The sequence below is a fragment of the Micromys minutus genome (genome assembly GCF_963924665.1).
Source record: "Micromys minutus genome assembly, chromosome: 2".
NCBI lineage: Eukaryota > Metazoa > Chordata > Mammalia > Rodentia > Muridae > Micromys > Micromys minutus.
In genome coordinates, this window is record NC_137971.1 from 51,073,907 (window position 1) to 51,090,603 (window position 16,697).

Below are 16,697 nucleotides of genomic sequence, written 5' to 3' on the forward strand. Positions count from 1 at the left end.
GGGGCTTGTCGCGGAGCGCCCAATCCCGAGGTGCAGAGGAGGCAGGGCTAAGGGAGAAGACTCGCAGAAAACCAATGAAAAAGAAATCCCAATGATTGACTTAACTTTAAACCAATAGTAGAGGCGCATAGAGCTCCTGGACACGCTCAACCAGTGAGCATGCGAGGAAGGGGCGGTAACCTGGGGGTCCCGGCAGCTTCTAGTAGGTTCCAGAAGGCGGCGCGTGCGGTTGGGAACGCGGAGCGGACGAATTCGATTCAACGGGGTTCCGGGCCAGGCTATGGAGCAGGTGAAGGGGGAGGGGCGGCTGGGGGTCCGGGGCAGCGCAGGCCTGTTGATGGGGAGAAGCGAGTGGTCCGGGTCCGGGCCGCGCGGGCGTGAGGGCCGCGGTCGGGCGTGTGAGGGGAGAATGGCGAGCGCCCGTCGCCCCCGCGACCTGCCGAGTGGTGCGGGAATAGGCCTGGCCCCGGCCGGGCCCCGAGGCTTCTGGGTGCCGGGCCGCCTCAGCGCTGGGAGGCCCCGGTCGGCCGCTGCGAACTTGGAGGGATCCAGTGACCGATCACCCAGGCAGCCTTCAGGGTACACGGCATCTGTGTGCGCCCGGGAAAGGGGCCCGCGCGACTGTGCAGAGAAGGCAGGCGCGGACAGTGTCATCGAGTCTCCCTGAGGCTCCAGATACACATGTCGCCCCTCCCCCCTTTTTTCTTGGTGACTGTAGGTGACTGAGGATCTGACCCTTGGAAATTCCGTTCCCGATTACACAGGATTTAGTGATTTAGGCAGTTGTGAGCCGATAGTGTGGAGCCAGAAGTCCCTGCCTCTTCCAGAGGCTCAGCATTTGGGGCAGAGGCAAACCTACTGTCTTTACCTTGGTGACTTAGGTCAGGCCACAGTGGCCTGCATCTGTGAGGCCTGGAGAGGTTTTGTTACCTTGGAAGCTGTCATTGAACCGTTGTGAATCATCCAAATACACAAAAAAAGAGCATAGCTTACTACTTTTACTGTGATTGTATAAAGTGAAATCTTTTGTTCTGAAAGAGCCACTGCGAGGGACCGTGGGGCCTCTCTGCTTGTTAGTAAGACTAAATGGAGAGGTTAATTAACTTTTTGTACCCTTGGAGTAATAAAGCTGTAACTGAGATCGATTCGCTGCAGTACAGACAAGAGAAACACTTTGCTCTTATTCCAACAAAAAGAGGTTGCTTTCCTTTATCATTCATTCATTCATTTAGTGTGTGGTGGTGCTAGAGATCAAACCCAGAGCCTGGAGAATTCAGACCTATGGTCTACCACAGCCATCCTCCTCACCCTCCTCAGGAAAAAAAAAATCCTGCCAGCCATTATACAAGTGTTCATGCAGACAGTAAGTGAATGAATGGCTAAGCCCAGGACTGAAAACTTACAATAAGATTGGGCAGATTGCTAGACTGAGATGGCTCAGTTGGTAAGGATAAGAATGAAGACCTGAGTTCAGATTGTCGGTACCCACTAAAACCTTGAGGGGAGGGGAGACTGGAGGATCTCAGCCCAGTCCGTGAGCTCCAGGTTCATTGAGAGATCCTGTCTCAGTAAGGTGTAGAGCATTGGAAGGAGAGACCCTGACTTCCAGCTAATGCCCTGTGCACTAGCATTCGCACAAATAAATTTGAATATTGAAATTGTACATTTAGAGAATACAACTCCTTCAGGTAATTTTTACGGTGACAAATAGTTTACATTTTTAAGATTTATTTTTGCTAGGCATGGCGGTGTATGCAGTTAATCTCAGCACTCACGAGGCAGAGGCAGGCTGACCTCTGAGTAAGTAACCAACAAGCAGAGCTTCGTAGTGAGACCCTGTCTTTAAAAAAATCCAAAACATTATTTTTATTGCCCAATGTGGTGGCACAGGTCTGCAGTCCTAACACTTGGAAGTCAGAGGCAGATGACCTACAGCTTTGTCTACATAGTGGAATTTACAGGTCGGCTATAGCTAGATAGACCCAAAGATGTTTTTATTTGTGTACTGTGTACACTTTTCTCCCCTGGCCTTCCTGTAAAGGAATGGTATTTTGGCAGTTTCATGTCTTTCTTTACTTGCTTTTTCTTTTGCTTGCCCATCATCCTTCTCTGAGTACAGGGTCCCCGGCTTCTAAGTGTTGAGATTACAGGGCAAACCCAGCTTACATGTGCACCTCTGTTCTACGGAAGTTTCTGATTGGTGTGCCTTGGGATTCTAAAACCATTTGAAAGAAATAAATTCTATGTCAGTCTTCTGAATGGTGAGTAGATGATAGTTTCATAATAGGTGCTGTAATCATTTCAGTACAGCTTGACTGAGTGATCTTACAAACCAGAGTTAGGGTCTCGTATCCCAGGCTGGCCTCACACTTACTGTATATATCCAAGAGGTGGTCTTCTTCTGCTTCTACCTCATAAGTCCTGAACTAATAGGTGTATGTCACCATGCTTGGTGCTGGGAGCCAACCTGATGCTTCAACTATCAAGTGAGCTACATGCCCATCCCAGTGATATAACCTCCTCCACTCAATGTTTACTCTTTGCTTGGCTTTAAAAGGGAGCTGGGAGCCTGTGGTAGTTTTAACCTGAGCACTTGGAAGGCAGAAGCAGGCAGATCCCTAAGTTCGAGGATAGCCAAAGCTACACAGAAACCCTGTCTTGGAAAATCAGGTGGTGTGCTGTGAAGCTATATTTTTTTCTATAGCAAGCTTACATGCAGGGTAAGTGGTTTTTCTTTCTCTTCAAAGTTTCTGTGCAGCCCTGGGTATCCTGGAACTCATGTTGGCCTGCAACTCATGGATTGCCTCTGCCTTCCAAGACGTGGGCTACTACTGCTCTGCCATGTGAAGTTCTTGACCTTCTGTAGGTCAACATGGCTAAGAATAACCCTTTATACACAGATACACAGATAATGAAAAGAAAAGCCTTTAGACCTCTAATCTCAGCTAGTGGGAGACCAGAACCAGATGATATGTTCAAGGCTAGCCTTCAAAATTAAACTGAGACCCTGTCACAAAGTGTTAAGAAGGGGAGGGGGGTTAAGAGGGGAGCTCAGTGGTTAAGAGCACCGACTGCTCTTCCAGAGGTCCTGAGTTCAAATCCCAGCACCCATGTGGTGGCTCACCACCATCTGTAACAGGTTCTGGTGTGTCTGAAGTCATGTGTCTGAAGACAGCTACAGTGTGCTCATATACATATAGGGAGTGGGGCTTTGTGGTGACTATGGGAAAGGAAAGTCAGCACTCTCATTAGGCAAAGTCTCATTCACTTTATGAAGCTCCTTAGAAGTGGAAAGAATGGGATTTGTCTTCATCTTCTTGCCCTCTTCCTGATAGAGGAAAACACTGATGGGAACTTGGTGGAAACCTGCTCAACCCTTAAGGGTCAGCACAGTAAGTCCTCCTTAGCTCTTGCTGATAATGGGAAAGGCAATAGAGCCATGGTGAACATAGAGGAACAGAATCCTCTTATTCTGAAGCTTCTAGGGCATGAGATCGTGTGTATACATGATGTGTGCATGCAGATGTGCACACATGGCCATTAGAGGATAACTTGGTGGGGTTGGTTCTTTTTCATCCTTAATTGTCCGTGTATCAAATTTAGATTGTCAGGCCTGAGTGTTTTATCACACTAAGCCATTTCATTGGGGCCCCATCTTGAGTTTTTTGAGATAGTGGTTTCTATATAGCCTGGAACTCAGATTCCTTCAGCCTGAGCCTTCTGAGTACTGGGAGTGTAAGATTACCATGTGTCTGCTCAATCATATATCTGAACATACTCAGCTCTGCCTACACTCAGATTTTTTTTTTCAATTTTATGTTCATTGGTGTTTTACCTGCATGTATGTGTATTTGTGTGAGGGTATCGGAAGCCCTGAAATTGGAGTTACAAATAGGCATGAGCAGCTCTGTGGATGCTGGGAATTGAAGCCAGGTCTCCTGGAAGAGCGGCCGATGCTCTTAATCACTGAATCATCTCCAGTTATTACAATTCAGGTCTTTGTAACACCCAGGGGAAAGAATTCAGTTCTATGGAGTGAAGCTGTATTGATGCGTACTTTTCCTCCTCAGGTGAATGAACTAAAGGAGAAGGGCAATAAGGCCCTGAGTGCTGGAAATATTGACGATGCTTTACAGTGCTACTCTGAGGCAATTAAACTAGATCCCCAGAACCATGTGCTCTATAGCAATCGCTCTGCAGCCTATGCCAAGAAAGGAGACTACCAGAAGGCCTATGAGGACGGCTGCAAGACTGTTGACCTGAAGCCTGACTGGGGCAAGGTAAGCTGAAAAGTTACACACCGTACAGTTTTTCTAAGGACTTTGGGTCTTATCTAGTTCCTAATTAGCAGGCTTTCCTGACTTGTCTAGTTGACTGTAGGTTGCTCCTTATGACCTGCCTGCCTACCCTCTCTGAAGGTACCCCTTGAAAGGAACACTTATTCCTCCAAGTCTGTTATCATCAATTGTAAGACAGGTTTTATTAGTTATTCAGATAAGAAATGAAACATTACTAAATAAACTGACAGCTTGAAGCCACCACCAACTGCTACATGAGACCCAATCTTAGGAAAAAAGGGAGGGCTGGTGAGACAGCTCCATTGTTAAGAGCACTTCCAGAAGACCTGGGTATAATTTTCAGCATCCACATGGTGGATGAGAACTGTCTTTAACTCCAGTCTCAGGGAACCTAGTGCCATTTTCTGGCTTTTGTAGACACCAGGCATGTGTGTGGTGTACAGATAAACGTGCAGGGAGAACATCCTTATGCAATAAATGAATTAAAACAAAGCCCTAATAGGCTCTTTGAGTTGATCTGTATTTACTTCTGCATGACCTCTATTTACTATAATTTTGGGGCTGTTCAGGGTTATTCAAGAAAAGCAGCAGCCCTTGAGTTCCTAAACCGGTTTGAAGAAGCCAAACGAACCTATGAAGAAGGTTTAAAACATGAAGCCAATAATCTCCAGCTTAAGGAGGGCTTGCAGAATATGGAGGCCAGGTTGGCAGGTGGGTACTCGCTTGCATTCTCTTTTATGTAATGGGATTAATTATTAAAACAATGCCATCCTCTCCAAGTAAAGGTAGGTGGGGTATGTTTGTTATTATGGAGATTGGAGTTAACATACCCTTTTTTTTTTTTTTTAAATTTTGTTGGTTAAAGTATTTAACTCATGGGTTTTCATTAGAGTATTTGGCTATAAACCTACAATCTCTTTTGGAATTTTTAATAGCACTTCCTGACATTTACATTATATTAGACATATTCTCCTGAAGTTAATAATACTAATGTACTTTCTTTTATTTGGACAGAGAGGAAATTCATGAATCCTTTCAACTTGCCTAATCTGTACCAAAAGCTAGAGAATGATCCCAGGACAAGGTCTCTGCTCAGCGACCCCACCTACAGGGAACTCATAGAGCAGCTACAGAACAAGCCTTCAGACCTGGGCACGTAAGTAGAGGCAGCAGGATTTTTTTTTTTTTAAAGATTTATTTATTTCATGTATGTGGGTACACTGTAGTTATCTTCAGACGCACCAGAAGAAGACATCAGATCTCATTACAGGTGTTTGTGAGCCACCATATGGTTGCTGGGAATTGAACTCATGGCCTTTGGAAGAGCAGTCAGTGCTCTTAACCACTGAGCCATCTCTCCAGCACAGCAACAGGAATTCTAACAGAAGCGCTCTGATATGGGCCACTGAATAGGACAGGTTTTGTAACACGCATTTATTTTTAAAAAAATGTTTGGCAACTTGTAATAGCAAAACACAGGAATATTACTTCTAACCCTGCCTCTCCTGCTTTGCTTTTTTTGTAATGCTGAGGATCAAACCCTTGCCCCTGCTAGGCAATGCTGTCTCTAAGCTGTACTTTTGACTTTAATCCTGTTAGTTGTTATAGATCATCTTTTACTTACAGGAATCTGTTAATAAGTGCACAGGTAAAGAATAATTGTAGAAGCCAGCCTTGGTAGTACACATCTCAATTCCAGCTACTTGGATGATTTTCTTGCTTAATGTTCTGGGTTTGTTTGTTTGGTTGGTTTGGTTTGGTTTTTTTAAGAGAAATTATCTTTAAGATTTGTTTATTTATTTCATGTATGTGGGTACACTGACACTGTTTTCAGACACACCAGAAGAGGGCATCGGATTTCATTACAGATGGTTGTGAGCCACCATGTGGTTGCTGGGAATTGAACTCAGGACCTCTGGAAGAACAGTCAGTGCTCTTAACCATTTATTTATTTATTTGTTTGTTTGTTTATTTATTTATTTATTTATTTATTTTGAGAGTTCCTGGCTGTTCTAGAACTCACTGTACATCAGGCCAGCCTCAAACTCGAACTCCACCAACCTCTGCCTCTTAAAAGTGCCAAAATAAAGGGATGCACCATCGAACTAACTTGGCTGGCTTTTATAAAATTTTTCTTTGTGCTTTTTGCTGTTGTTTGTTTTGTTCCTATCTTACCACTAGAGTTGCAGCGTTTATGAGCTACCTGATATGGGTACTGGGATCTCAACTCTGGCCTTTATGACAGAGCCACAGGCATTCTCAATTTTTGGAGGCATTTCTCTCTGGAAATATTTATTTATTATTTACTTGCTAATTTACTTATTTTAACTTTTTTTTTTTTGGTTCTGAGATGGTTTCTCTGTGTGATCCTGGCTGTCCTTGAACTAACTCCCTCTGTAGCCCAAGAGGCCTACCACTGCAGTGCTGGGATGGAAGGTGTATGCTGGCTTAAATTTTTTTGTTTTTTTTTAATTATATGTATTGTGTCTATATATGGGAATGCCTGTGTGAGTTCAGGTGCCTAAAGAGACCAGAGGTGTTAGATTTCCTTGAGCTAGAGTTTCAGGGAGTTGGAAGTTGCCAAGCATGAGTGCTGAGATCAGAACTTGTCTCTGCAAGAATAGCATGTCTTCTTAACTGGAGATATTTCTCCAATCCTTTCTTTTTTTCACTCAATCTAGAAAACTACAAGATCCCCGGGTCATGACTACTCTTAGTGTCCTCCTTGGGGTTGATCTGGGCAGTATGGATGAAGAGGAAGAGGCAGCAACACCCCCACCCCCACGCCCTCCCAAAAAGGAGGCCAAGCCAGAACCAATGGAAGAAGATCTTCCAGAGAATAAGAAACAGGTCTTGTTTTTTCTAAATTCTCTAAATTATCACACATTTACGTACTGCCAAACCAATTAGAATGTTAAATGGGTACATCTGCAGACAGTGGCTGAGAATTGGTTAGGAGCTAGGGGTATACCTCAATTTGTGGAATGTTTGTCTAGAATGCATAGGTGGATTAGTAAGTTTTTTATGTTTTATTTGGTTGGTTGTTAGTGTTGAGGTAGGTCTTAATATAAATCAGGTAGCCTTAAACTCAGATCTATCTGCTTCTGTCTCCCAGATACTGGGATTAAAGGTGCATGCTTTAGTTTTACTTTTATGTGTGTGAGTATTTTGCCCCGTGTATGTCTGTGAATCACGTTTATCTTTTTTTTTTTTTAAAGATTTATTTATTTCATGTACATGGGTACACTGTTGCTGTCTTCAGACACACCAGAAGAGGGCATCAGACTCCATTACATATGGTTGTAAGCCACCACGTAGATGCTGGGATTTAAACTCAGGACCTCTGGAAGAACAGTCAGTGCTCTTAACCACTGAACCATCTCTTCAGCCCCCATGTTTATTTTAATTTTTGGTTTCATTGCTGTGAAGAGATACCATGACCTAGGCAGGTCTTACAAAGGTCAAGCATTTAGTTGGGGTTGGCTTACAGTTTTAGAGGTTTAGTCCATTATGATACCAGGAGGCATGGCATTGTATAGGCAGACATGGTGGAGGAGGAGCTGACAGTTCAGTATCTTTTTTTTTTTTAATGTATATGAGTATGCTATAGATGCCTTTGGACATACCAGAAAAAGGTATCAGATCTTATTACAGATGGTTGTGAGCCTCTATGTGGTTGCTGGGAATTGAACTCAGGACTTCTAGAAGAGGTTAGTGCTCTTAACCACTGAGCCATCTCTCCAGCCCCAACAGTTCAATATCTTGATCTGACGGCAGCTAGGAGGAGACATAGTGTTTCACCAGGCAGAACTTGGATATTTAAGACCTTAAAGCCCATCTCCACAGTGACACACTTCTTACAAGGCTACACTTTGAAACACATGAATCTATAGGTCATACCTATTCAAACCACCATATTTATGCCTAGTGCCCATGGAGACCAGAAGAAGGTGTCAGATCTTTGGATCTGGAGTTATAGGTGGTTGTATGATACCATTCTGGGTCCACTATTAGTGTTTAACTGCTGAGCCGGGCTCTCCAGGGCTGCCATCCTATGGCTTAATTCTTTACATGGATTCTGAGGAATTTTATTCAGGTCCCTGCACCTACTAGGTGAGCACTTTACCAACTAATTGGCTCTCTAGTCCATTTTGAGTACTTGGTATGTGCTAAGCTTGCTGTTGTTACTCAGTGGCTGAGAATAGAGGATCACCTGAATGAAAGGTGTTCTGAGACCTGCCTGGACAATAGTGAAATTGTGCCTGAAAGGAAAAAAAATGGTTAAAATACATGGGAGGGTTAATGAGATGTCTTAGTAGAAAAAGGCATTTGCTACAGAGCTTAACCTGATTTCTATATCATTGAGATCTACATGGTAGAGAGAACTGAATATTTCACAACTGCTAGGTGGAGATTAGAAGAATGCCAACAGTTACTCTTCCAGAGGACCCAATTTTTGATTCCCAGTACCTACTTGGTGATGTACAACCATTGGTAACTCCAAATACAGGGGATGAGATAGCCTCTTCTGTCCACTATGAGCATCAGACATGCATGCAGTTGTATGCAGACATACACATCTGTAAAACATTTAAAGTTTGCTTTTTAAGTGTTTCTCTTGTAAGCCTAGGTGTCCTTGAACTTGCTCTATAGATCAAGCTGGCCTCAAACTCATCAACCTGCCCTTGTGTTCATAGCTGGGCAATGGTGGTACGTACACACCTTTAATCCCAGCAGCTGGGAGGCAGAGGCAGGCAGATTCTTGAGGCCATTCTGTTCTACAGAGTAAGTTCCAGAACAACCAGGACTACTCAGAGAAAACTTGTCTCCTAGAACCAAAATAAACAGCATCAAAGAAAAAAAATTGCAGTGGCAATTTTTTTGGGGGGGGGGGTTAGACAATGGTGGTGCATGCCTTTAATCCCAGCACTTGGTAGACAGAGACAGGTAGATATCTCGAGGTTAAGGCCAGCCTAGACTACACAAGAGAAACCCTGTCTTCAACACTCCCCATCCCCTCCAAAAAAAAAAGTTTTATGTGTATAAGTTTTTCCTGCATGCATGCCAGTACCCCTGAATGTTACAGGAAGGTGTCAGATCCTCTGGGACTGGAGTTAACAATGAACAGTTGTGAACCACTACGTGGGTACTAAGAACTGAACTTGGGTCCTCCACAAGAGCAAAAGTGTTCTTAGTTGCTGATCTAGTTTTCTAGCCCCCAAACATTTTTTTAATAGAAATGTAAGATACATCAGAAGAAATTCCTGTGGTTATAGGAGAATTGTGAGGTAGAAGCAGTCTGTGTTGCACAGGGAGATCTTGTTTTTTGTAAGTGTACATTTGAAAATGATGCTCTTTACAAGTCATATCCTATTAATGCTGGGACACTGGAGTGTTTGAGCAGTGAAAGTGAACCCTTATGAGCTGTTCTACTCAACTGAGTAGAACAGATAGAATTGTGAGAGGTAGTAGTCCCTGCTGTGATCAGGGCATGGTATCTGCATCAGTCCCGAGGCTTTGGCCTCCTGATTGGTTGTGGTTTCAGGTGGGTGTCCACTTGGCAACGCTCTTCCAGAGCAGGAGACATGTGCCTAAAGAATTGTGTTTCCCTTCTCATAGTCAGGAACAGCAGATTGATGCCAAATTTAGTATTCTTAAATGGGTAAGTGTTGGTTGCTCAGGGTGTCTCAGCTGGAAAAAGGCCCTCCGTGTGGGTGGAGAGAGCAGTTCTGAAGACTCCTTTCTGATCCTCTTACTGTGCCTGCTGTTCCCTAACAGCTGAGATCTCAAGATAGGGATAGGCACAACAGCTAGCTTGTGGTGGCTGCCTCTCATAAAAACCTGCCACCAAATATATCATCTAGTTTAGTTGCTTTGAGTTGAGGATCTCCTCTCCCTTAGAGAAGCCCTCTGCTGCCTGGTAAAGGTCCAAGAGAGTAGATGGGAAACAGGAGTCAGGGTCTGAGAGTGAAGATAAAGTATACTTGAGCCCTGGCTCACTTGAGTCTGACTAGTGGACAAAGAGGCCTTTTTGAGGGAGAGCTTACTTCTGGTAATGGTGGCACATGCTAATTGATACCTGTGACAGCGTGCGTTTTGCTGCAATTGCTGCTAAACACTCACCTTTTCCAACCCCATTTAGGCACTGAAAGAAAAGGAGTTGGGAAATGATGCCTACAAGAAGAAAGATTTTGACAAGGCCCTGAAGCATTATGACAGGGCCAAGGAGCTGGACCCTACCAATATGACTTACATAACTAATCAAGCAGGTGAGGCTTAGAAACCAGGGGCAAGAGCTGTTAGGCACTCTTGAGGGGAGACAAGGACTGCCTTGACTGTTTGTCACCCTTCTTCATGCAGCTGTGCACTTTGAGAAGGGCGACTACAACAAGTGCCGGGAGCTCTGTGAGAAGGCCATTGAAGTGGGCAGAGAGAACCGAGAGGACTACCGGCAGATTGCCAAGTATGCCACTGATCCCGCCATGCTGGGCCCTGAAACCCTGTTGAGAGCCGGGTTTCCAGGCTGCCAAGCCAGCTTCGTTTATAATCAGTTTAGATTTTCTTTGAGGGTTGACCTTGTTTCTTACTCTACCTTTTCCTTCTTGTCTTAATCAGAGCTTATGCCCGAATTGGCAATTCCTATTTCAAAGAAGAAAGGTACAAGGATGCTATCCATTTCTACAACAAGTCTCTAGCAGAGCATCGAACCCCAGATGTACTCAAGAAGTGCCAGCAGGTGGGTCTGAAAAGAACAGAAAACTATCATGTACCTTTTTTTTTTTTTTAAATGATTCTAGCCCTATTGCTTGGTAATGTCATGTAGGAAATGCTCTGGCCCTATTAGTAGGGTTCTAATACTGTTACAACTTTTTTCTTCTCCTTTTAGAGGAATTGTTAACACAGGGTCTCTCTACTGTGTTGCCCTTGACTGCCCTAAAACTCTGCATAGACCAGGCAGGTCTGGAACTCATAGTAATCCATCTACCTTGTGAAAGCTGAGGTCACAGGCATAGGCTACCATAGTGCAATACTAATTGTGTGTAGGTCCTCATGTATGGTAAACAGGCAACTCTACCACCTAAACTACATCCTCAACCTAAGTAGGGCATGGTTTTGGTCATATATACACAAGTACTACTCTGTTTTAATGTGTATCTTATTAAGGAGAAATGTGTTTTAAAAAACATTTTTTGTGGTGTCTATGTGCTCCTGTGAGTAACATCTTCAGCCCAAGAATGAGATGAAAATCTTGCCGTAGAACTCAAATTCCTAATTAGGGGCCACCCAAAGGGCAGGTTGGGATTTTTGCCACCAAGCCTGACAACCTGAGTTCAGTCCACAGAACTCATGTTCTAGGGAACTTAGAACTCAAGTTGTCTCTAATCTCTACACAGGTACTGAGCGTGCAAGTGTATAGACACACACACAAATGTAAAACAGCTTTGGTTTTAATTTTAATTTGGCCTTTCAGTCTAGTCAGTGTTTAGAAGTTTAAATTATTGGGCTGGAGAGATGGCTCAGCAGTTGGGAGCACTGACTGTTCTTCCAGGGGTCCTGAGTTCAATTCCCAGTAACTACATGGTGGCTCGCAACCATCTGTAATGGGATCTGATGCCCTCTTCTGGTGTGTCTGAAGACAGCTACAGTGTACTGAAATAAATAAATTAATCTTTAAAAAATAGTTTAAATTACTATGCTAATAATTTTTGTGTTTTTTTTTTTTTTTTTTTTTAGGCAGAGAAAATTCTGAAGGAACAAGAGCGGCTGGCTTATATCAACCCTGACTTAGCTTTGGAGGAAAAGAATAAGGGCAATGAATGCTTCCAGAAAGGTACCAGCACTGTTCAGGAAGCCTCAACTCTGGTGTGTGGCTTCCTGTGCCTGTGTGCAAGGCATATTTTGCAGGAGAGGGAAGGGTGTTTTTTGACTATCATAAAAGTATTCTTTTTGCTGGGTGTTGTGGCTTATGGGGAGGGTGTTGATTTTTCAAGGCAGGGTTTTTCTGTGTAGATCTCACTGTTCTGGAACTCAGATCCATCTGCTTTCTGAATGTTGGGATTAAAGACATGTACTACTACCACCCCGCCAATTTTGATACTCTCTCTCAACAAACAAAAGTGTGTGTGTGTGTGTGTGTGTGTGTGTGTGTGTGTGTGAGAGAGAGAGAGAGAGAGAGAGAGAGAGAGAGAGAGAGAGAGAGAATTGGGGTTGAGTCTAATATATTGACTATATTAGGTAAGCTGTACATAAACAAACTTACCCTGGTGTGAGAGTGTGTGCATGTAATTCCAATTGGGAAACTAAGGCAGACCACTGGGGGTTCCAGAACCCATAGTTACAAAATGAAATCCTGTTTCAAAATAACAGAAACAGCTGGGTGGTGGCAGCCCATGCCAAACAGGAGGATTAGCCTGATCTACATCCAAAAACCCTGTCTCAAAAACTAAATAAATAAATAAACAAAATAGTAGAAGCAAATCGTTTCTTAGCTCAGACTTGAGATAGGACTGATATCTGAGCAGCTGCAGTTCCAATCAAGCTAAGCTAATAGAAGTAATTTTTATGTAACTAGGGGACTACCCCCAGGCCATGAAGCACTATACTGAAGCCATTAAAAGGAACCCAAGAGATGCCAAACTGTACAGCAACCGGGCTGCCTGTTACACCAAGCTCCTGGAGTTTCAGCTGGCACTCAAGGTGAGGCCTGGGAGTTCTGCTGGGGTTACCTAAGGTGAGACCTAGAGTTATTATAAGCCTTTCGCAGGGAGCCAAGCCTCTTTTTCTTGTCCTCTCCTCAGCAAATTGATTTTCTTATTAAGATTCTAAGTTGACAGTAGTAGAAGTGTTTGTGGGAAGTTGGGGGCCTGTGTCTGCCTGACCCCCCAAGCCCTTAAAAGTCAGTGGTTGAATTTATGTAAACCTGTATGGCTCCTGTGCCTGCTCTCAATTTCCTAGGGCTTTTTCCTCCCCATTTTTAGTGTTTTTCTCTCTTCTTTCTGTATTTTTTTTAATGTATATGAGTATTTTGCCTGCATCATAACATATATGTGTGACAGATATGTAACCTCCTGTCCTCAGAGGTCAGAAGAGGGCATTGGCTCCCCTAGAATAATATGATGGTTCCAAGTTAACAAGCAGTTGCTGGGAATTGAACTCAGGTCCTTGTAAGAGCAATAAGTATTAATTGCTAAGTCATGTCTAGTTCCCTTTTTTATTTTTTATATTTTTTTATGTAGTGTTAACCAGCAGCTACAACACCTGGTTCTGTGTGTGTCTTAAGTGGATGTGCTCAACCACCTGGTGATTGTTCCACAACTGCTGTGGACAGGGTTTCTGAGATTTCACTTGCTGCTAGTGAGCCCCAGCACTGAGATAATAAAAGTTTGCTGCCATGCCTGGCATTTTACACGGGTACTGGAGAGTGAATGCAGGTCTTTGTGCTTGGACTTCAGACTCAGCCTTGACTCAACCAGCTCATCAGCTCCTATTTTGTTTTTTGGTAGGGTCTCACTAGTATAAGCCCAGAGTAGCTTCAAATTTGAACTCCTGCCTTGCCTCTCTACTGAAATTAGAGATTTGCCACACTCTAAAAAAAGAAAAGTTTTGTTTTTGCTGCCATTATCTTTGGGGTGAGCCTGGAAGTAAACATAGGTAGTCTTTGCTACTTTATGGGTTGTTTCTCCCACCCTTTATCATTATCCCCACCAGTACACACACACACACAGTTACTAGACAGGGTAGAAAGGGCAGAGGGGAGAAGAGAGAGATTACTGAAGCTAATTACCTATGCCCTCTGAAAAGTTCCTGGAATCCAAACATCACACAGTCACAGAAACCATCTGCAGCTGACAAAACCACACCTTTGTTAGAACATGAGGCAAATCATAGTCAGCTGCTGCAGCAGACAGTCCAAAACTGCCCTGCATCCCACACCTGGGATTACAACGAAAGCACATTTTTACAATATTTCTGTGGTTTTTAAACCAAAATCTCAGAATTGTAACTACATGACATCACTGTAGTAGTTAGGGCTGCAAGGGTGACATTGAAACCTAATTCGCTTATGAGGCAATAACAGCCCTGGGATGTAAGGATTTGGTCAGGTTCCAGCAAAACTTTCTTAAACTTTCTCCCCTAGTTTTTTGTTTTGTTTGTTTCTTTGCTTTGTTATGTTTTGGTTTGGTTTTGGTTTTCTCTCCCTCCCTCCCTCCCTCCCTCCCTCCTCCCTTTCCCCCTCTCTCTGAGACAGGGTTTTTCTCTGTCTGTGTAGTAAGAGTCAGGCAGAAACTCTTACATCAAGGCTGGGCAAGGCAATAAAAGAAAAAGGGTCCCAAGAGCAGGCAAGAGAACCAGAATCACCAAAACAACTACCTGTTATCTTTAAAAAGTTAACTTCTTTTTTGAGTTAAGAGTCTCGGGTAACAGCAGGGTCAAGGCATAGTAGCTGGCTACTGTGCACCTTGGAGGGAAAAGAACCTAATTACTTCCTTCCCTCCTAGGACTGTGAAGAGTGCATCCAGCTAGAGCCAACCTTCAGTAAGTGCTCTTCATTTTTCTCCTGTGCCCTGAATATGCCCCCAGAGATTATTAATGTTAAAGGCTTTGAAGCATATAGGCAGAGGGGAGGATCTCAGTCAGAAGCTGAGTTAGTGCCTATCTTGTTTGTAGTCAAAGGTTATACACGAAAAGCGGCTGCTCTGGAAGCCATGAAGGACTATACAAAAGCCATGGATGTGTACCAGAAGGCATTAGACCTGGACTCCAACTGTAAGGTGAGCTGTATTTGGCCTGCAAGAGTCATCCCCATTGATTTCTCCTTGGGTGTTTTCTGTGGTCCTTCCCAAACACTTCAGTTTCTCTTGTCTCTTTTTCACCTTTGTCCATGATCTGTTGCCTTGGACCTGCTAAAGCAGTGAGCCAGTGTTGACTCACACCTCCCTTGGTCTTTTCTGGAATGTAGGAAGCAGCAGACGGTTACCAACGCTGTATGATGGCACAGTACAACCGACACGACAGCCCTGAGGATGTGAAGCGGCGGGCCATGGCTGACCCTGAGGTGCAGCAGATAATGAGTGACCCGGCCATGAGGCTTATCCTGGAGCAGATGCAAAAGGACCCCCAGGCTCTGAGCGAGTAAGTTGAGTGGGAATGCTGAGGAAGTGAGCAGGAATTCTATTAGACTCTTATAATGTATGATTTAGGTTATATGCATGAGCATTTTGCCTACATGTCTGTATGTGTGCCTGGTGCTTGAATAGGACATAAGAGGGTGTCAGACCCCCTAGAACTGGATATACAGAGAGTTGAGAGCCACTGTGTAGGTGCAGTAAGTGCTGAGTCATCTGTCCATCAATAACCACTGGACCATCCATCTCTATAGCCATAAATTGTATCAGTTATAATGGTGGTGGTGCAGGGAGCTTATGGGTTTTTTTTCCTGTTAGTCTGATAGCCTAAGCTTCAGTTGGGGAGGCCATTTATGCTAGGCTTTCAGCTGTGCAGACATATAGTAGAATAGGCAGGTTTTCCCTGTCCTGCCTGGTGGAAAGTACTTTTGACTGCACAGGGTCTTGCTCTGCAAACCAAGGAGTTTGGGTAGAAGGAGATAGCAGCTCTCTAAGAACAAGTTTCACTTAACTACATTGTTTCTCCTAGACACTTAAAGAATCCTGTAATAGCACAGAAGATCCAGAAGCTGATGGATGTGGGTCTGATCGCAATTCGGTGATAACTTGCTTTTCCCCTCTTCCCTTCGCCAATGAGGAAAGGCGAGCTGGGACGGTGGCGAGCAGCACTGGGCAGAGGGGGGAGAAGAAAGGCTTATCTTTATATTTATACATGCCTACAAGGAAGACAAACTCATCCAGCGCCACCTCGGGCCCTCCCAGCACACGCATGGTCTCTTCACTGCTGCCCTCAATTCCGAGTGTCCTTCCCTGCCCACTTCCAGCCTCCCCGTCACTGTCTCGGCTGCTCCCCTATAGTTGGTTATTTTTTATTTGGGGCAGTGGGTGCATACGGGGAGGGGAGGGTATTCCCAACCTAAGGTCCCGGCTGTCTTTACTTGTTCTTACCCACATCCCTCCTCAATAAAACAAGCCAGTCAGGCGTGGTTATACGTTGCTATGGTCTCCAGTGACTTTCTTCTAAGATATGCAGTAGTGCTGAATCGGAAGCTAACGTGGCTTTCCTTTTATTGATGTCTTGAAAGAAAAGTGGCCCAAGAGTGAGCTGTTTGTTTGCTTTGTCTGTGTGGCCACTAGGTGGAAGTGTTGTTCAACAACTGACATCTACCTGCAGGCTGATCAGTTTTGGGTCAATCAGTGTTTGTTTGTGCTCTTCTGTGCAGTACAGTCTTAGAGTAAACCTGCTGGGTGCAGAAAACACTAAACCTAACCT

At 44.1% G+C, this 16,697-nt stretch overlaps 1 protein-coding gene across 1 annotated transcript; it reads left to right on the forward strand.

The window, feature by feature from the left end:
* Positions 1-185: 185 nt before the first annotated feature.
* On the forward strand, positions 186-16,415 carry STIP1 (stress induced phosphoprotein 1). Its single transcript, XM_080911749.1, has 14 exons — positions 186-289; positions 4,071-4,280; positions 4,868-5,009; positions 5,313-5,454; positions 6,980-7,148; positions 10,441-10,567; positions 10,659-10,761; positions 10,914-11,034; positions 12,033-12,129; positions 12,871-12,995; positions 14,798-14,834; positions 14,967-15,070; positions 15,259-15,431; positions 15,954-16,415. Exons 1-14 carry the CDS (start codon positions 281-283, stop codon positions 16,024-16,026), a joined length of 1,632 nt encoding a protein of 543 aa, XP_080767875.1. The 5' UTR covers positions 186-280; the 3' UTR covers positions 16,027-16,415.
* Positions 16,416-16,697: the final 282 nt, after the last annotated feature.